Raw genomic sequence first — 21673 nt, 5'->3', positions numbered from 1 at the left:
TGCATATTATAAAGTAAGAATTGTTTTCTGACTTCAAACAACATCTCTCCTTTTATGTGCAAATATATATGTCAAATTATATATTTATCATCTATTCTGTCACTTGTCTTTGTCTTGTCTCACGCTAAGCTGAAAGAAACTAACGAAGAAACCGGTTTGTTTCTTCCGGGGGGGGGGGGGGGAAACGCCGGCTACCACCAAATGAGTACCTAAGCCTTTTGCATCAGAGGGTACGTACTTCATTCGAATATACATAAAAAACATTCATAAAATCTAGGATGGGGGGGGGGCAATTACCTCTCTGTTCTACCAATTGACGCCCTGGGCTTGAATCTCAGAAATATTAAAAAGACAGGACCCCTCCCTCCACAAAGAAAAAAAATCTACTAAAAGGGCAGTACACAGCCTTTTGCCAACTTGAAAAATATTTTGTTTATGTGTTATTATTCTCCAATGTCCCCTTCTAGGACACTGACTGTCCGTTAGTATTTTGACACTGAGTGAATTGGAGACATTACAAAATAGAACTTAACCTCAACATTTAAAAATAAAAAGGACGACCCAGTTTCTTTAACATAATTTGAAACATTAAAAGACTGAAAAATCCCTTAAGGTTTCGCAAACGGGCACCCTCGGCCAAATTATCCTTCAAACTTTCCCTTAAAGGTTGGCTACCGTACTTGCTGAGCGCCCATGGCAATCCATGGATCGTGGCAAATCCATGGCAATCGTGTCGGCAATCCATGGAAATGAGGGACGGAGAGACAAAAATGAATTCTTCCAAATCTTGTGGGATTTTTTTCCACTTTTCGAATGCAAGAACTGAAAAACGAGTTTTCAATTTTCATTGAAAACTAATAATTTTTCAAATCTAGGACGGGGGGGGGGGCACAATTGACGCAAATGTGGGCACCCAAGTCATCAATGAAAGAATATCATGGAACCTTAACAATCCCCAAAACTCATTTATTTTCTAAAATTACACGAAATAGATATTTTTTACAAAACCAAGTCATTATTAAAATGAAAATAATAGTTAATCGCGAAACAGAATACTTTTCAAAAGCTAAGGGAACAAATAGCTCAAACTTAAGCGGATGTTTATATTATCGTTTCACACACATTTCCCCGTTTCTGTGGACTATGTCCAAGAGGAAATGGATATAAACGCTTGTACATTAATTTGAATTTAAACAAACGGAAAAATGTGAACAGAACAAGATTAATATTATCTTTCCAAATCTTTGCGACAATAAGATATCAATATTTACTTCCCAAAGGTTATCCGAACACAGGTTGAAAATTAAAAAATCATTTGATGCCAATTAAATCATACGTGCAAAAATCATGGAAATAGAAGCTGAATCTTCCGAAAAAAAACTTAATAGAAAAATAGTCGAAATACACAAAAGTATAATAAATAAGGTAACTCGTAAAGACCTTGAGATTTTTCAGGCGGAAGGGAGGTACAAGACCAAATTCTCATAAATATAAGCCTAATATCTTCTCAACCCACTCGTATTGCTCGTCATACCCTAAATATGAATACACTTGACAATTCTTGCCTAGAAGTGATTCCAGAATAGAGAAGATATCCCTAAACAATGAAAATTTGACACCTGGTACCAAATTCTCACAAACATAAGCCCAATGTCACCTCAACCCACTCGTATTGCTCCTCATACCCTAAAGATGAATACACTTGACAATTCTTGCCTAGAAGTGATTCCAGAATAGAGAAGATATCCCTAAACAATGAAAATTTGACACCTGGTACCAAATTCGCACAAACATAAGCCCAATGTCACCTCAACCCACTCGTATTGCTCCTCATACCCTAAAGATGAATACACTTGATAATTCTTGCCTAGAAGTGATTCCAGAATAGAGAAGATATCCCTAAACAATGAAAATTTGACATCTGGTACCAAATTCTCACAAATATAAGCCCAATGTCACCTCAACCCACTCGTATTGCTCCTCATACCCTAAAGATGAATACACTTGACAATTCTTGCCTAGAAGTGATTCCAGAATAGAGAAGATATCCCTAAACAATGAAAATTTGACACCTGGTACCAAATTCGCACAAACATAAGCCCAATGTCACCTCAACCCACTCGTATTGCTCCTCATACCCTAAAGATGAATACACTTGACAATTCTTGCCTAGAAGTGATTCCAGAATAGAGAAGATATCCCTAAACAATGAAAATTTGACACCTGGTACCAAATTCTCACAAACATAAGCCCAATGTCACCTCAACCCACTCGTATTGCTCCTCATACCCTAAAGATGAATACACTTGACAATTCTTGCCTAGAAGTGATTCCAGAATAGAGAAGATATCCCTAAACAATGAAAATTTGACACCTGGTACCAAATTCTCACAAACATAAGCCCAATGTCACCTCAACCCACTCGTATTGCTCCTCATACCCTAAAGATGAATACACTTGACAATTCTTGCCTAGAAGTGATTCCAGAATAGAGAAGATATCCCTAAACAATGAAAATTTGACACCTGGTACCAAATTCTCACAAACATAAGCCCAATGTCACCTCAACCCACTCGTATTGCTCCTCATACCCTAAAGATGAATACACTTGACAATTCTTGCCTAGAAGTGATTCCAGAATAGAGAAGATATCCCTAAACAATGAAAATTTGACACCTGGTACCAAATTCTCACAAACATAAGCCTAATGTCACCTCAACCCACTCGTATTGCTCCTCATACCCTAAAGATGAATACACTTGACTATTTTTGTTTAGAAGTGATTCCAGGATAGAGAAGATATCCCTAAACAACGAAAATTTGAGGATTGGTACCAAATTCTCACAAATATAAGCCTAACGTCCCCTCAACACGCTCGTATTGCCCCTCATACCCTAAAGATGAATACACCTGACAATTCTTGCTTCGAAGTGATTCCAGGATAGAGAAGATATCCCTAAACAATGAAAATTTGAGGCCTTGTAGTGTTAGGGTTGTGGAGATCAGCGGTAAAAAATTCCTGCATCAGAACATCCCTGACTGTAAATGTCTACATGTAAAATTTCAAGCAAATTTGGACATTTTAGTGTGAGAAAAAGATGGGACTCAAAGGACTATACGGCCTAGAAACCCATCAACTCTGGCCCCATGGCTTAGGATACAAGCTCACTAGGTTTCAAATGCATTCGAGTGGTTTCGTGCGAAAGTCGGAGAAAAGGAAAACACCACGAAAATAATCTTTCTCGCGCCTCAATGGCCCAAGGTACTCGTCTCCAAAATTTGTAAGCTGATTAGTCATAACTAGTTTAAACAAGGTTCCGCGTATCTAACTTTCTGCTAAAATTCGGCAATGGGGGGGGGGGGAGTCATTTCCCAACTTTAACACTCAATCACCCAGATTCATCATCCTTCCATTATTCCACACGAATCAAGGCGCAAAAAACCTACCATTTGTGTAAAAAAACGCGAGTGAGTGTAGGGAAGGCTTTTGATAAGAAAAGGGAGGGTGGATGCAAGGCCGTGTCCAGAAATTTTTTGGTGTGGGGGAGGAGGGGTGCAAAACTTTAAAAACCGCATCAAAAATGCGTTTGTATGTAATGTTGTTACTTTTTTATGAGTCAGACAATCTTTTTTGGGGGGAGGAGGGGCTTATACCCGGTATCCCCTTCCCCTGGAGGTGGCCCCAGGTGCAGAAAAAGATTTTGGAGGGAACAGAAGCCTACTTTGTGCCTCCATGAATTAAATTAAAAAATCCTTGCAAGATTTCGCTTCAAACAAGGAGCAACAGGCCTGTCTTTCTGTAGGAAGGAGGGGAGTATTGGATGGTATATAGGCTACTTTATGCCTACAATCAGCCTGATCTGAAATCAATGCAAGGTTCCACGTGCCTATGTTTCTACTAAAAGTGTAGGCAGGCATAGTACCGGGGAAGTCACGTGCCTATTATGATCGTCCAACAACACAAACAGAACATCCACGCGTAATTTCGGTTCAGGTAAGGTTTGTCATGACAATCTTTTAACCGAAAAGTTGATGGGTGGGTGTTGTGTAGGTTTGGAACAGGGGTGCAATGTCGTCAAAATTCTGGAGGATGGGGGGGAGGCAAGTAGGAGCCGATTTTTCCAAGTCAAGCGAACATGATCAAGTGAAAAATGAGCCATATAGTACCATAAAGGAAAAGGTATACTAAAGAAAAATAATCTGTTTCTATGAATACCTGAATTATGTTGGCCCATCTAAGTTTTTACAAGATTTTTTAAGACACTAAATTTCAGCTGGGTCGGGCAGTTGCGCTCCTGCCATATAGCATACACCCCTGGTTTTTACCATTTCCTGTCTAAGAAAAACTGACTGGAAATCGTTGCATCATTTCAGCTTAAGCTTGCTAATTGCATCTCCATCGATTTTGCAGAATGTTAAGCATGTTGCACCTTCTTTGAAGTGAAACCGAATGAATTTCATTCTGTAGGACAGGATTTCAAGGCCGTATCCATGGGGGAGGAATAAAGGGTTTTATATCACCCCCTCCCAAGAAAAATTGCCGTGATCCTAGAAACGTAACAGATTTGAATATAAACAAATTTGTGATACGATTTTGCCCCCCCCCCAGAAAATATCCTGGATACACCCTTGCTAGAGGCCAAAAGGCGGATGCGTCCTCTCCCCCACCAGTCCACCAACCTTTTTTTGGGGAGGGGAAAATTGACATACAAATTGTAATTTGTATGTACCTAGACACATGGGAATTGGCGTGCGGTGGAGGGACAAAGGCCCATTTTTGACCTAAATAATACAGATTGGAAATCAATGAGCAATTTTACTTTAAATACGTTACGAAAGTGCTTCCGTTTCTCTGTCCAAAAATCGGCCAAAGGTTGCTTCAAATCAATAAACTTTGGGTAGACCCAAAAATGTCCATAAAAAAAATCGGTAGAGGTTTTCTACAGGGGGTGAGAATCAGGGGGGGGATGCTTTTTGAGAATCAAATTCAGTGTTGTTCTCATTCGCTTCGACGATTTGAACACGGGTAAATTTTTCGTTGTTCATATTATTGACTTTTGAGCTAACCTAACCTTTGGATTGGAATCTTGTGCATCTACACCTTCTTCCGTCGGCTTTCATATTTTCGATATTCTATCGAAAACGTATACTTTAATTGAACATTCGGTATCAAGGAAGAAGAAAACGGCATACTATTGTAAACTTTATTTATCCAAATTAATCGTGGAAAACCAGTGCTTGTGGATTATATAACATTTAAAAAACGATTTATAATGAAACAACAAGTTTGAGACCAATGTTTCAAGCCTTTTTTATACCTCAAAACTTTAAAACATTTTGGTCAATTTCAAGAGCTCAAGAAGTGCTTAAAATTGAATTTACGATAGAAGCGATTATTAGATTCGTGAAGAGCTTAAAAAAGGCATCAAGTGGTATGTTCACTTTATTCGTAAGTCAATAATATGAATAACGAAAAATTTACCTGAACACGTTCATGTGTGTATTCTTGGCATACTTGCGCCCCTCTTAAAATTGGCGCGTAAGATCTTTCAACGAAACGCACCAACAGTTTTCAAACTATCAACGTAACAAGGGTAGTTTTCAATTTCATAATATTTTCTTTTCTAATCTGTGCATGAAGGAACAGAATAACGTATCAGATATCCACAGGGTCGTATCCAGTGGTTTTGCTCGGGGTCAGGGGTGGGAGGTTTTACAAAAAGGATTTTTGTTCAAGAAGGGAAGGTGGATATGGAATGTTTACATCTAATTTGAACATCAATTTACAAGCCAGTGCAATATTTTTTTAGTTTTTAGGAGGAGAAATGGTCTCTTCACCTTTATTTTACGACTAACGAATCGAGAAAAAATTTCAGAAGAGGAGGGTTAAAACCAGGTAAATCCCGTTGATGCGTTCCTAAAAATTCAGTAATAGTACTTCTCGCAGTAATTGCGAGAAGAAATTCAGCAATTGAGTAATTGCGAGAAAAAATTCAGTAATTGCCTGACTCGCTGATGCAAAGTAAAAAAGAAAGTAAACTAAATAATTACCAAAACGTTACCTGTTCAGCACAAACTAAATAAAATCCTGAATTGAAAAATTAAGGTTTGATAATTGACAAGCAGCGAGTGCCGTATCAAACAAAATATTCGGTTAAACGTACTGAAAGCTAAAAAAAAAAAAAAAAAAAAAAAAAAAAAAAAAAAAAAAAAAAAAAAAAAAAAAAAAAAAAAAAAAAAAAAAACCACAAATCGCTATGCTTGTTGCACTTGAAAAGATTTCTGTCAAGCACAAGTCAAACTTTAGCGTAAAGAGCCGGAATAAAGGGACAAGAGCGAATCCAGAATTTTTGTTTGGAGGGATGCCTATTCTTTTTGGGAGGTATAGAATCTTTACAAAACGCATCAAAAATTTGTTTATATGTATTTTCGTTACTTTTAATGGGTCAGACAAAAATTTGAAGGGGGTGAGTACTCCTCTGGATACGCCCTGGGCTAGGAGCGTGGCGGCTCCCTTTATATACAACATAATCTCTGTTCGTTTTACGTTATAATCCCACTCTTTACTTTCATTTGTAAAACCTTTTTTTTTCGAATGTCAAGGTTCGCAATTTCGGATAAATGAGCGATCAATATACCTCCAAATCCAAAATAAATTTTACATTCCTTAAACCAAAATTTGCTCGAATTGTAACTAAACGGAGTACAAATATTTTATCTGATTTTCGATCATGTATAATGAATCTGATGATAAATCGACACGCATAGAAACACTATTGACACAGCCAACTTTTTAGCTAACTAAAAATTATTCAGACTTCTGGAATAATTGTTAAAACTGTTTGCTAAACTGACCTCAAAGGGAAGTGTGAAAACATAAGTTACGAGCTCTAGGCGTGACAACAACGACATGTGAACTATGTAAATCATTTTGTTTTGTTTTTGTACATATTAATTTGCTTTTCATCTACCTTATCTTTATCTGGATAATCTACACAAATGGGTGACAATCCGAGCGTATAATGAAGCTGAAAAAAAAAGCCCATTCCCCTGATCTGAACGCCAAGAGCATGATGTATTCTTTAGGCCTATTCGTATTAAGGAGGGTTCATTCCGATTTATTTTTCGCTATTCATCATTACTACATTTTTTGAAGAAATAGCGCCAAGAAAAGTCAAAATGACGAAAATGATGATGGGGATTGTGATACCTACCCTAATGATGATTGGGAAAGATGGTTAATAAAAATATGAAAAACAAGGAAAAACTGCGTATTATAACAATGTTTAAGGTTTTGAATAATCAATGGCCATACCATTCCATGAATTTAAATCAAAAACTGCACATGGAAGAAGCTAGATAGTACGGCTCTGGCCTCTCTGGCGCCCGGGGCAAAATCTTGATTAGCCTCTGCCTCCTACAAAATTTTAAGCCAAATTTCTAAGAAATGTTAATTTATTAACAAAATTATTTTCTAGCATTTGAATAATAATTTATTTCTTAATTAATTTGATTTAACTATTTAAAATATTATAAACTATATGATTATTTTTATTGATTTTCATTTTATTAATTAATTAGTGTTTTATTAATTATTTTTATTTATTCGCTGCACCCTCGACTTTATTTTAATAAAAATAAAATGTCAAAATTTACAAAATGATTGAACCGGTGACCTTTCGATCTACACTATAAACGTTAAATTCTTTATTTGAAATTTCGCGTCCAAGGCAAGTATCTCCTCTGTCCCTCGCCTAAAACCGCCTCTGTAGTATGGGGAACTGCTAAGAGTAGAAAGAGCTAAGAACTCAGTTGGCATGAGCCCTAGCAAAATACTAAGAATCAATAGATTGCTTTAAGAGGAAAATCAGAGTCTTAATGCCGGTCGGGATTTAAAATAAGAGCTCTGAGTCACGAGGTCCTTCTCAATATCAAAATTCATTAAGATCCGATCACCCACTCGTAAGTTAAAAATACCCCAATTTTTCAAATTTTTCCTCTTCCTTCAGCCCTCCAGATGGTCGGATCGGGGTAAACGACTTTATCAAGTCAATTTGTGCAGCTCCCTGACACGCCTACCATTTTCATCGTCCTAGCACGTCCAGAAGCACCAAACTCACCAAAGCGCTGAACCCCATCCCCTAACTCCCCCAAAGAGAGCGGATCCAGTCCGGTTACGTCAATCCCATATTTACGACATTTATAGCCTAAACGTTTTCCAAGAGTTCCAGTTTACCCCTCCAACTCCCCCCCCCCAATGTTAACAGATCTGGTCGGGATTTGAAATGAGAGCTCTAAGACATGAGTTCCTTCTAAATATCAAATTTCATTAAGATCCGGTCATCTGTTCTTAAGTTAAAAATGCCTCAATTTTTCTAATTTTTCCAAATTAACAACCCCCCAGCTAACCTAAAGAGAACGGATCCATACCAATTATGTCAACCTTGTATCTATAACTTGTGCTTGTTCTTCCCACCAAATTTCATCCCAAACTCTCCAGTCTAAGCGTTTTCCAAGATTTCTGGTTCCCCCTCCAACCCTCTATGTCCCCGGATCCGATTCAAATTGAAAATGGAGCATCTGAGACATAAGATTCTTCTATATATCAAGTTTCATTAAGATCCGATCACCCATTCGTAAGATACCTCGATTTTCACGTTTTCCAAGAATTTCGGTTTCCCCTTCCAACTCCCTTCAATGTCACCGGATCTGGTCGGGATTTAAAATGAGAGTTCTAAAGCACAAGATCCTTCTAGATATCAAAGATCTGATCACCCATTTGTAAGTTACAAATACCTCATTTTTTTTAAATTTTTCCAAATTACTCCCCCCCCAAACTCCACCAAAGAGAGCGGATCCGGTCCAGTTATGTCAGTCACCTATCTTGGACTTGCGCTTATTCTTTCCACCAAGTTTCATCCTGATCTCTCCGCTTTAAGCATATTCCAAGAATCCCGGTCCCCCTTCCTAATGGCAATGGATCCGGTCGGGATTTAAAATAAGAAACCTGAGTTTCGAGGTCCTTCTAAATATGAAATTTCATTAAAATACGATCACTCTTTCGTAAGTTAAAAATACCTCATTTTTCTAATTTTTTAGAATTACCCCCCCCCCCAACTCCCCCAAAGAGAACAGATCCGTTTCGATTGTGTCAATCCCGTATCTAGCACTGTTGCTTATTTTTCACACCAAGTTTCATCCCGACCCCTCCATTCTAAGCATTTTTCCATGATTTTAGGTTCCGCCCCCCCCCCAACTTCACCTTCACCGGATCCAGTCAGGATTGAAAAAAAGAGGCTCTGAGCCATGATATCCTTCCAAACATCAAATTCCATTAAGATCCGATCACTCCTTCGTAAGTTAAAAAATACCTCATTTTTCTAATTTTTAGAATTAACTCCCCCCCCAACTCCCCCAAAGAGAGCGGATCCGTTCCGGTTATGTCAATCACGTATCTAGGACTTATGCTTATTTTTCCCACCAGGTTTCATCCCGATCCCTCCCCTCTAAGCGTTTTCCAAGATTTTAGGTCCCCCCCAATGTTATCAGATCCAGTCGGGATTTAAAATAAGAGCTGTGAGACACGATATCCTCTCAAACTTCAATTTTCATTAAGATCCGATCAGTCCTTTGTAGGTTAAAAATACCTCATTTTTTCTAATTTTTCACAATTAACCCTCCACCCCCCAAACAGAGCAGATCCGTTCCGGTTATGTCAATAACGTATCTATGACTTCTGCTTATTTTTCCCACCAAGTTTCGTCCCGATCCCTCCACTCTAAGCGATTTCCAAGATTTTAGGTTACCCCCTCCAGCTCTCCCCAATGTCACCGGATTTGGTCGGGATTTAAAATTAGAGCTCTGAGACCCAATATCCTTCTAAACATAAAGTTTCATTAAGATCTCATCACCTGTTCGTAAGTTAAAAATAATTAATTTTTTCTATTTTTTCCGAATTAACCCCCTCCCCCCAGATTGTCAAATCGGGAAAACGATTTCTAATTTAATCTAGTCCAGTCCCTGATACGCCTGCCAAATTTCATAGTCGCAGCTTACCTGGAAGTGCCTAGAGTAGCAAAACCCGGACAGATCGACAGAATTTGCGGTCGCTATATGTTACTTGGTTAATACCAAGTGCCATAAAACTATGCTAATGTCGAAAAAATAACCAATGCTATCTAGTGGTTGGCATTTTTTTGTGACCTTCCTAAATCTTTAGAGCTTGGACCTATCTTCCCAGTGAGGGATTTTAGCTCAAGATTCATTCTCGTAAGTCTCATTTCTTAAATATTTTCATATATTGTGAAAAATCCCTAGTTTGCAATTTTAACATCAAAAGATTCTAGATCATATCCAAAATAAAATTTTCTAGAGAGACAACCCCTTTCAAATAAATAATTTTCCTAATTTACAGCAGACTTGTTTTTTCAGCCATGTTTTTTTTTCCATGTTTTTTTCCACAAAAAAAGACTTGTTTTTTTCCATATTTGTAAAAAAAAAGGTAAAGAACCCCAAATTTTTTCACCATTATCAGCTTCACGTTAAATAGTCTCCTTAGCAGGGCTATATCTAGGATTTTTGTTTGGGAGGGGGGGGGGGAGGTAAATACATTTTTGTTACGTTTTTACCAGTCAGACAAACACTTCGGCAGGGGGGGGATTTAAACCCCCCAGATCCCTAGATACGACCTTTCTCCTTATCCTTCCATGATTTTCTCAAGCTAACATAGGTCTACTTTGAGCAGACCGGATTTTGAGTAACAGCAATTCTGATTTACTTCTAAGGAAATTTCAGTCTTAATCTTATAAAAAACGCAGATTAAGAGTCTCAATTATTCGACTTTCTTTAAGATCTTCACGGCATGCACTTTTCTTTTGACTACTTTGGTCCCTGCGTCGGCCCTGCAGTGCATTCCTGCAGCGTGATTCGACCTCTGGGTCCCGTTTTACCAAGCTAAGGTCAAATCCACTGCGCCACCACAGGACTTTATATTAGCCTGTTTTTACATTATTCAATGTTTAAAAAAACTGCGCAAAATACTCGTTAATTACAATATTTGTTATTGAATTTAGGCAAAGCGAAGAGTTAATTAATTTGAGCAAAAATAAAAGATAAAAAAGATCAGAGATATAATTCCAAATGAAAAAAGGTCCAGATGTTGAACACAGGTTTGTTATGGATACCTTAGACCAAGTATATACACAGGAACGTACGGGCTGGTCAAACCCTCGTGTGTAAAACCGCAAATGCATGGTCCTATATCAGAATATGAAGATCCGTTATGCTAATCGACCACTATTTTGTATTTCAGGCTTGGTAGAAAAATGACAAGCCACCCTAGTAGCATAGGCATAATAATTTGAGACCTACCTCTGGATGGAAGAAAATTTCAGGTCCCAGGAATCTCTCATATCCCACATCAAATGAAAAAGGTTTCTTGTTTTTTTTTAGTTTTTCTTCTGAAAGTTTCCTTTTTTATTAATCAACAAATTACAGATCACTTCCTTTTTATCTAACTTTTATAGTATCACAGATCTATATTACTACCAAATAAGGCTTTTTAAGCGATCTTAATACAATAATTTGAGACCTACCTCTGGATGGAAGAATATTTCAGGTCCCAGGAATCTCTCATATCCCACATCAAATGAAAAAGGTTTCTTGGTAATTTGATTCATAGATTTGTGTAGCTTAATCCACTTGCCCGGATCTGAATCATACTTTGCAAATTCTTTGGCTATGTCTGGACATATATAGCAATATTTCTCTGAAAGAATAAAAACTAGAAAAATTTTGAAATGTGGGACGGTACAACTTTTATTTTATAAAAGTTACTTTTATATTATCACAAGCAAATTATTATCCTTGCATCAATTGCCTCTGCTTAAAATTGTAGTAGGCCTAAATATCTGAGAAGTTTGAATATTACGGCTTATATTCGAAGCGCTTTTTTGTGAAAATATTTTGAAACTAAAATATATATTAGCTGAAACTATTACTTTGGGTTATTAGCCGTATGTATGTACCTTTATAGTTCGTACTGTACAGCCGCAAAAAAGGTGGATAAGGCTGGAAGTGGCCTTTGGGCTCCTCACCACCTAAGTATTTATAATAAAAACGTTTCCCCGGAATATTGGCAGTTTTAAATAATTCTCAAAGTTTCATGATGTTTTCCATGTAGTTTTCCTAAAATATTTATGTAAGTTTTTCCGAATTTTGTCAAATTTGCACTTTTCTTCTATTACAAGCATAAGAAGTAAACATACAACATTTTTTATGGAACTAGTGTTATATTTGAATTCTTAGATCGGTTTTAATTTAAAGACAACACCTGAATTTTTATGAAATGTGAGTCTTTTTTTAATTTTATGTTATTTTTTTTTTCATGCGTGAACTGTTTAATTTAGTTTTTTTTTTCCTTTCCTCTCTTTTGCAATTTTTCCAGTTTTTTTTTACCGCTGACGAAGGGTTCTGAATGTGAATCTGAAATATGAGTCTTTTTTTTCAGTTTTATGTTTGTTTTTTTTTCATGCGTGAACTGTTTAATTTAGTTTTTTTCTTTTCCTCTCTTTTGCGATTTTTTCAGTTTTTTCGTCGCTGACAAAGGGTTCTGAATGTAAATCCCAAATATTCAGCCTTGATTAGTAAGTTAGAAACATTCAGACTTTATTTTCTTCTTGTTCTTCGAAAAACTTTGCCGCTTGGGATTCAAGGATTCCGTTTCGGCAAAATAATCTCAGCACTCACCATCTTAATTAAAAATATTATTCATTATTATGTTTTCATTTCATTTTGATTATGGAAATGCAGTATAGTCAGAGAAATTATTTAGGGGGCAACTTTTGCATTGCGGGGAATTCATTATTCAGCACTAAAACGTACCGCGTAAGTAATAGTAACAAAAAACTTTCACTGACAGCATTTTTTGAAATTGCTAGTAATTTGAATATTTGAATTTAGTTAAGAATATTTGATTTTAATTAAGAATAATAGAATATTTAAAATTAATTTGAAGCTGGAAAATAATTGTTGATGGATTTTGAATAAATATTTGTAGCTCAAATTTCATTTTAACTTTTATTTCTTCGGAAACCATTCTCACTTGAGATTCAAGGATTCCATTTCGATATTTATTTTGAATATTTGAGGATTTGTTTTGAAAATTTCTTGCCCAATTATAACTATTCTGTGAATTATCAGTAAACCAAATTTTGATGGCTACCTATCTTCCATTCGCGAACTAATAAGATAGTAATAAAGCTGAAAGGGCGAAAACATTCATTAAATTTCTCAAATTATGGGCAACCATTTCCGCTATTAAATTTCACGATTTTTTTTTTATTCTCAAAATTTTTCGTTTGCATTGCAGATTCTGCAACCATGATTTTCCATGAGCAATTTTGGCACTAAATTTTATGGAGCTTCAATTTTTGGGTGCTAGACTCTTCCGAAAAGTTTAGTTTCTTTTATAGTTTTTATAGTTAAAAGTTTAATATTTTATAGTTAATTAATAGTTTTATAGTTAAAAGATTTCTTTTATAGTTTTAATAGTCAAAAGTTTAATATATAGTTACAGTTAATACATAGTTTTATAGTTAATATATAGTTTTATAGTTAAAAGCTTAGCTTTCTTTTATGGTTTTTATAGTTAAAAGTTTAATATATAGTTGTAATTAATATATAGTTTTATAGTTAAAAGCTTTCATTTTTATTTAAACACTTAGCTTTCTTTTATAGTTTTTATAGTTAAAAGTTTAATATATAATTAAAGTTAATATATAGTTCTATAGTTAATATTGTTTTATATTTAAAAGCTTTCTTTTATAGTTAAAAGTTAATATATAGTTTTATAGTTAATATGTACTTTTATAGTTAAAACTTTTCTTTTATAGTTGAACGTTTAGCTTTCTTTTATAGTTTTTATAGTTACAAGTTAATATATAGTAATAGTTAATATATAATTTTACAGTTAATATATAGTTTTATAGTTAAAAGCTTTCTTTTATAGTTAAAAGTTTAGCTTTTTTTATAGTTTTTATAGTTAAAAGTTTAATATATAGTTATAGTTAATATATAGTTTTATAGTTAAAAACTTTAATTTTTAGTCAAACGTTTAGCTTTCTTTTATAGTTTTTATGGTTAAAAGTTTAATATATAGTTATGGTTAATATATAATTCTATGCTTAATATATTGTTTTATATTTAAAAGCTTTCTTTTATAGTTAAAAGTTTAGCTTTCTTTTATAGTTTTTGTAGTTAAAAGTTAATATATAGTTATAGTTAATATATAGTTTTATAGTTAACTAGCTGTTGGTGTGGCGCTTCGCGCCACAGCAACACCTAGTTGGTGGGGGCGCTCTGCGCCTCTCCCCCAAGCCTCCCGCGCGCATAAGTCATTACACGCCATTGTAATTGTGTCCCTATGTCCCACCTGTGATATATATATATATATATATATATATATATATATATATATATATATATATATATATATATATATATATATATATATATATATATATATATATATATATATATATATATATATACATATATATATATATATATATGTTTTTAACTACGTAAAACTTGCGAATATACAACATTCTTGGCTGTCCCATTGTCTGTGCATGTAAATAGATTGTCAGGTTTACCGACTCTTGAACATGCAACATAATAATATAATTGTCACATATAATTATATGCAACATATAATTGTCCGTGGGAAAACAGTGACTGCTAATCGAATATTCCCTGTGTCCCCGTCATCATTTGTATATCCCCCCTGGGCTCCCCCCGGCGTCCCCGTTGTAGTTGTGTCCCTGTGTCCCGATCGTCATTTATATTCCCTGTGTCCCGGTCACTATTTGTGTCCCGGTCTGTAATTTCTCTTTGAGTGTCCCGGTCGTCATTTATATTCCCTGTGTCCCGGTCTATTGATCTTGATTTTCGATTTGGGCACCAAACGACGTCATTTGGAAACATGAGTTATATTTTCTGATGTTTGAAAAAACACGCTTAGATTCTGACGTAGTTCCAGTAAGCAAAGTCTTCAATGGCTCTGGTGGTGCAGCCAGTTGAGGAATTATAACTTTCCTGAGGCGCAACACATTCCCATTGTTTCACCATTAAATTTCAAGGCCTTGCAATAGGGACAAATTTTAGACATAGTCCCGAATTGAACACATCTACTCAAGCTATAATCATCGACTGGGGTGTACCTGAATGACAAGCGATAATTTTCACGTTGCTTTTGTGATTCCTCGGCACGCTTTCTTTTGGCATTATCTCTTTGAGCCGCAAGCCTGTTTTCACCTTGTTCTTGTGATTCCTCGACACGCTTTCTTTTGGCATTATCTCTTTGAGCGGCAAGCCTGTTTTCACGTTGCTCTTGTGATTCCTCGGCACGCTTTCTTTTGGTAATTTCTCTTTGAGCCGCAAGCCTATTTTCACGTTGCTCTTGTGATTCCTCGGCACGATATTTTTGGTAATTTCTCTTGGAGCCGCAAGCCTGTTTTCACCTTGTTCTTGTGATTCCTCGGCACGCTTTCTTTTATTACTTTCCCTTTTAGCCGCAAGCCTTTTGGCATTATCTCTTTGAGCCGCTTCCTCGGCTGTTTCTTCTGCCATTGTAGGATTTATACTAAATATTCTCTTTGAATCGCAAGCCTTATATACTTATAATGACGTCATATACAAACATACAAAATACATACATGACGTCAAACATACAAAAATACATACAACTTATTTTTAAATATATAGAAGATATTTAGTTTTATAGTTAAAAGCTTTCTTTTATAGTTAAAAGTTTAGCTTTCTTTTATAGTTTTTTAAAGCTGAAGTTTAGTCTTTTATTTTGAGTAAACCATTACTGAAAAAAACAGTATCTAGGTCAAACCTCAGAGAACCTGAGAAAATACTTGCAAGTAAACTGTTTATTTTTTTTGCTATTAACAAAAAATTTAATAGAGATTCTTTGATCCGGCTTTTTTAACTTAAAATTTGCCAGGCACGCAGCCATATTATGGTCGAATGTACGAAGTATGTTCAAGAAGGTGGATGCATTTTTAGATTTTGCAGACTTCGCAACTTCGGTTGTATTTTTTAGATTTTTCTTTGTGTTGTAAAACAATCCCCAGTATGCGTTGTCGTCATCAGCCTTTTAGAATTTTCTATTGGACTTTGGCATTTAAAAAAGCTAACCTTTTTTTGTGTTTTTGGCAGTTTTTTACATAAAAGAGAAAGAAAACAGATCAAAAGTGGAGAGAGGTGACACGACGCTACTTTGAACAAGGGCTAAACGCCCAAGTCTGCTATGTAGCCGGTATTTGGGGGGGAGGTGTGCTCAAGCGAGGGGAGGGAGACTACAAAAAGTCGGTGAAGCCCAGTCTTTTGCTGGTATGTATAGATATGCTAGTAAAACTATGTGAATTTACTTTCGCTCGTGTGAGGAAAACGAATGATAACAAGTAATTTATATTACTGGATTGGGATGAAATTATGGTAGAGATGCAAGATAATAAGAAAAGGCGAGATCTGTTGTACTGCTGAACCATGATAATAAACGGTAAAATATACTATTATAAATACAAACTCAATTCAATCTCAAAATATCAGATAAAAAATTAGAAAACAAGAGCTAAGAGCTCATATGGCACTTGTGACGAGGCGAGAAGAGCTAAGAGCCAAGAGATCATATGGTATGAGCTCTAACAAAATTCTATGAATCAATAGATTGATTTAAAAAGGAAAATAAGAGGCTTAATGCCGGTCAGGATTTAAAATAAGAGCTCTGAGTCACGATGTCCTTCTAAATATCAAAATTCATTAAGATCCGATCACCCACTCGTAAGTTATAAATACCTAATTTTTCCTCTCCCTTTAGCCCCCCAGATGGTCGAATCTGGGAAAACGACTTTATCAAGTCAAATTGTGCAGCTCCCTGACACGCCTACCAACTTTAATCGTCCTATCACGCCCAGAAGCACCAAACTCGCCAAATCACTGAACCCCTCCCCCCAAAGAGAGCGAATCCAGTACGATTCTGTCAATCACTTATCAAGGACATTTGTTTATTCTATCCACCAAGCTTCATCCCGATTCCTCCACTCCAAGTGTTTTTCCAAGATTTCCCCCTCCATCTCCCCCCAATGTCAAAAGATCTGGTCGGGATTTGAAATATGAGCTCTGAGACATGGATTCCTTCTAAAAATCAAATTTCATTAAGATCCGATCATCTATTCGTAAGATAAAAATACCCAAATTTTCACGTTTTCCAAGAATTCCGGTTTCCCCCTCCAACTCCCCCCAATGTCACAGGATCTGGTCGGAATTTAAAATTAGAACTTTAAAGCACAAGATCCTTCTAAATATCAGATTTCATTAAGATCTGGTCACCCTTTCGCAAGTTACAAATACCTCAATTTTCAAAATTACCCCCCCCCCCAATTCCACCAAAGAGAGCAGATCCGGTCCGGTTATGTCAGTCACGTATCTTAGACAGGTTTCTATTCTTCCCATCCAGTTTCATCCTGATCTCACCGCTTTAAGTATTGTCTAAGATTTCCGGTCCCCCCAACTGCCCCCCCCCCAATGACACTTGATCCGGTTGAGATTTAAAATAAGAGATCTGAATTATGAGGTCCTTCTAAATATGAAGTTTCATGAAGATCCGATTACTCCTTCGTAAGTTAAAAACACGTCATTTTTTCTTATTTTTCAGAATTACCCCCTCCCCCCCAATAGAGCGGATCCGTTCCAATTATGTAAATCACGTATGTAAGACTTCTGCTTATTTTCCCCACCAAATTTCATCCCGATCCCTCCAGTTAAAGCGTTTTCCATGATTTTAGGTTCCCCACCCCAAACTTCCCCCAATGGCACCAGATCCGGTCGGGTTTAAAATAAGAGCTCTGAGACACGATATCCTTCTAAATATCAAATTTCATTGAGATCCGATCATCCGTTCGTAAGTTAAAAATACCTCATTTTTTCTAATTTTTCAGAAATAAACCCTCCCCCCCAACTACCCCAAAGAGAGCAGATCCGTTCCGTTTATGTCAATCATGTATCTAGAACTTGTGTTTATTTTTCCCACCAAGTTTCACCCCGATCCCTCCAATCTAAGTGTTTTCCAAGTTTTAGGTTTCCCCCTCCAACCCCCCCCCCCCCTAATGTCACCAGATCCAGTCGGGATTTAAAATAAGAGCTCTAAGACACGATATCCTTTTAAACATCAAATTTCATTGAGATCCGATCACCCGTCCGTAAGTTAAAAATACCTCATTTTTTCTAATTTTTCAGAAATACCCCCCCCCCCTCAACTACCCCAAAGAGAGCGGATCCGTTCCGTTTATCTCAATCATGTATCTAGGACTTGTGTTTATTTTTCCCACCTTCCATCCCGATCCCTCCACTCTAAGTGTTTTCCAAGTTTTAGGTTTCCCCCTCCCAACTCCCCCCCAATGTCACCAGATCCGGTCGGGATTTAAAATAAGAGCTCTAAGAAACGATATCCTCCTAAACATCAAATTTCATTGAGATCCGATCACGCGTTCGTAAGTTAAAAATACCTCATTTTTTCTAATTTTTCAGAATTACCCCCCTCCCCCAAACTACCCAAAAGAGAGCGGATCTGTTCCGATTATGTCAATCATGTATCTGGGACTTGTGCTAATTTTTTCATCAAGCTTCATCCCGATCCCTCCACTCTAAGTGTTTTCCTAGATTTTAGGTTTCCCCCCTCCAACTCCCCCCAATGTCATCAGATCCGGTCGGGATTTAAAATAAGAGCTCTGAGACACAATATCATTCGAAACATCAAATTTCATTAAGATCCCATCCCCCGCTCATAAGTTAAAAATACTTCATTTTTTCTATTTCTTTCCAAATTAACCGGCCCCCAATCCCCCCCAGATGGTCAAATCGGGAAAACGACTATTTTTAATTTAATGTTGTCCGGTCCCTGATACGCTTGCCAAATTTCATCGGCCTAGCTTACCTGGAAGTACCTAAAGTAGCAAAACCGGGACCGACAGACAGACCGACAGACCGACAGAATTTGCGATTGCTATGTCACTTGGTTAATACCAAGTGCCATAAAAACTGGAAATGTGTAGAAACTGGAGAAAACTGGACTTTTTTTTTTCAAAACTCAAACCAGGAAAGTGGCATGTCAAACCAGGATCCAAATCCCAAGTGCAGTTTGAGAGGAGTTAAATATTGTAACTAGTTAAATAATTATAAGTTAATAATTAGTTAAAGTTTAATTATATAAAAAATATATAAAAAATTATATATATATATATATATATATAAATAAAAATTTAATAAATAATAATTAATAATTAATAGTAATAATTAATAATTAATAGTAATAATTAATAATAAATAATAATTTTATATAAATAATATATAAAAAATAAATAAATAAAGTTTAATTATATAAAATATATAAAGTTTAATCATAAATAGTTAATTAGTTAAATATTGTAACTAGTTAAATAATTATAACTAGTTAAATATTGAACAATTACTCTTTTACAATAGTATGTTTGATTAAAAAATCACACTACCTTTGACAGCTTTGGCAGTTTCTAATGACTGTTCTGGAGGTATGCCCGTCTCCCTTTCTCGTAACAAACTTTGGATAAAAGAAGTAATATTTCTACCGGCAATTGGAATATGTTTTATACAACTTCCAATGACATATCCATCAGCCTAAAAAAAAAGAAAAATTTTTAACTAGCTCAATTCAAATAAATCCAAGCACACATTAACACATATAGGGTAAAAATGGCAAAAAACCTAACTTTAGGTTCACACAGAAACAATGTACTGAAGAATATTTCCCTGGTCTTTACCATGGGAGGCAATTTACAAAAGGCAGATAAGGAGGAGGGGATAAATGTATTTTTCAAAGTTTAAGAGGTAGAGGGGGAGGCAACTTTGTTGTTTTTTCGTTTTTTTTGATAAAAATACGAAAAAAGGTATTTTCCAATGAAAATACTGAAAAATGGTATTTTTGAAAATCTATTAGCTGGTGGCGGTAAAAAACTTAGGGAGTAATTACCCCTCTACATTTAACACTCCTGATATTTAAAGCAATGACTACTTTTCGACTACATATTCGCTATCTTCTTCCATGGATGGCGCCATTGATTAGCAAATTTGCCTTGTGTCCCAAAAATTGAACTCTTTTTACTCTAATAGTAATTGCTGAACAAAGCGAAAAAGGGGACTGAAGTTGCAATTGAATTTTTGTGACAAGGAAACGATACTCCTGTATGAATATGTTCTGAACTTAGGACAAAAACAGTCAAATTAGCATGAACAAACAGGCAGCCGTGTGAATTTATTTTTTTGGAAGATGGGAGGAAAGGAGGGGGGGGGGAGAGACAACAAGTTTATCAATAGAAAAACAGATGTTCTTTATAATGGAAAGGTAGTTTCTTTTCCCCTCCAACATACACTATGGTTTGCTTAATTGGAACATCAATACCCAATACTATGATTCGGCGATACATATGGCAATCCACGCAGTTCTTACTGCGTGGACTTGGCTTATATACTAACGTATCTTTATTTTCATTAATCTTTAAAAATTTCGCAGAGAGTAGAAAAAGAGTCCAAAAGCGAAGAAACTCGAAGAATAATAAATATTTGTTCTTTAATATTACTTTTGTCTATTAATTGAAAACTCGCGTCAACCAAAATTTAGGCAGTAAAGTTTGATTGGCTTAAAATTTCACACAGATACCAATAAGGTTAAAAAAAGGCGGGGTTATTGGTTCCCCTTTCCGTTATACACCTAAGGAATAATATACAAAAACACGTCAGAACCAATGAAATTAAAGCAAATTTATAACAAGGTATTATATGTGAGTAATATCACGTCTTTTCTTTGGTCACACAGTCTAAGACAATACAATTAAAAAATAGCTCCACTTCAAGAAGCTGAAATTTCCTCCATTTAGTAGCTTTAGGCTGGTTTAAAGTTAAAACTGCTGATAACACCCCCCCCCACAAAAAATCTTATAAGGGTGCTATGGAAAATGTTCACAGTTCTCAAACCTGCCATTTTTATGCATTAGAACTATGTTTTAAAGGGAAACAGAACGTGTCAGTTCAACAGTTACATGAAATGTAAACTGCATGTCTAATTGTCTCAATTGCATGAAATTTGGCACATTATTTCAAAGACTCAGTTTGAGAAAAGTTGACGAGAGAAAACTCTAGTTATGGAGGTTACACATGTATCTCTAATTTATACATCAAAATGGTTTGTCTTGGTTTAGCCCTTTCGAAAGAAAGCATAAAAAAGACATTAAAAATAATCATGTATTTTGTAACTTTATGGATAGACACCTCATAAGGGGTGTTAATAAGAGTTTACAATTTCCACTGTCTGTATGATGGATATAAAAAATTTTATTATTTATTTTGAGTCTGTCGAAGGAAACTTTTGACATTCCGTGTTTGAATTTTTATTATTTTATAAAAAATATTTTTTATTTTATTTATTTTTACCCAAATAAGGACAACTCCGTCCACGTATCTAGAAAAATGCACTGACTACAATATGCAGAGTAGATAGAGAGTCACAACAAACCTAGGGGTACACGCACAAATCCTGATCCTATTCTCAACTATAAGGCTCATATTTTTTAGG

General features: G+C 35.7%; 1 protein-coding gene across 1 annotated transcript in view; it reads right to left on the bottom strand.

The window, feature by feature from the left end:
* The window catches only part of LOC136028049 (actin-related protein 3), an 81724-nt gene that overhangs the window by 35812 nt on the left and 24239 nt on the right, over positions 1-21673 (bottom strand). The window contains exons 5-6 of the mRNA XM_065705642.1: positions 19578-19722; positions 11595-11767 (exon numbers count right to left, since the gene is read on the bottom strand). Of these exons, the coding sequence (XP_065561714.1) occupies positions 11595-11767; positions 19578-19722 (318 nt within the window). The remainder of the gene's footprint in view (positions 1-11594; positions 11768-19577; positions 19723-21673) is intronic.

This window comes from Artemia franciscana, chromosome 6 (genome assembly GCF_032884065.1).
Source record: "Artemia franciscana chromosome 6, ASM3288406v1, whole genome shotgun sequence".
Taxonomy (NCBI): domain Eukaryota; kingdom Metazoa; phylum Arthropoda; class Branchiopoda; order Anostraca; family Artemiidae; genus Artemia; species Artemia franciscana.
Note: the sequence above shows the minus strand (reverse complement) of the source record. Positions and strands in the feature narration are given on the sequence as shown.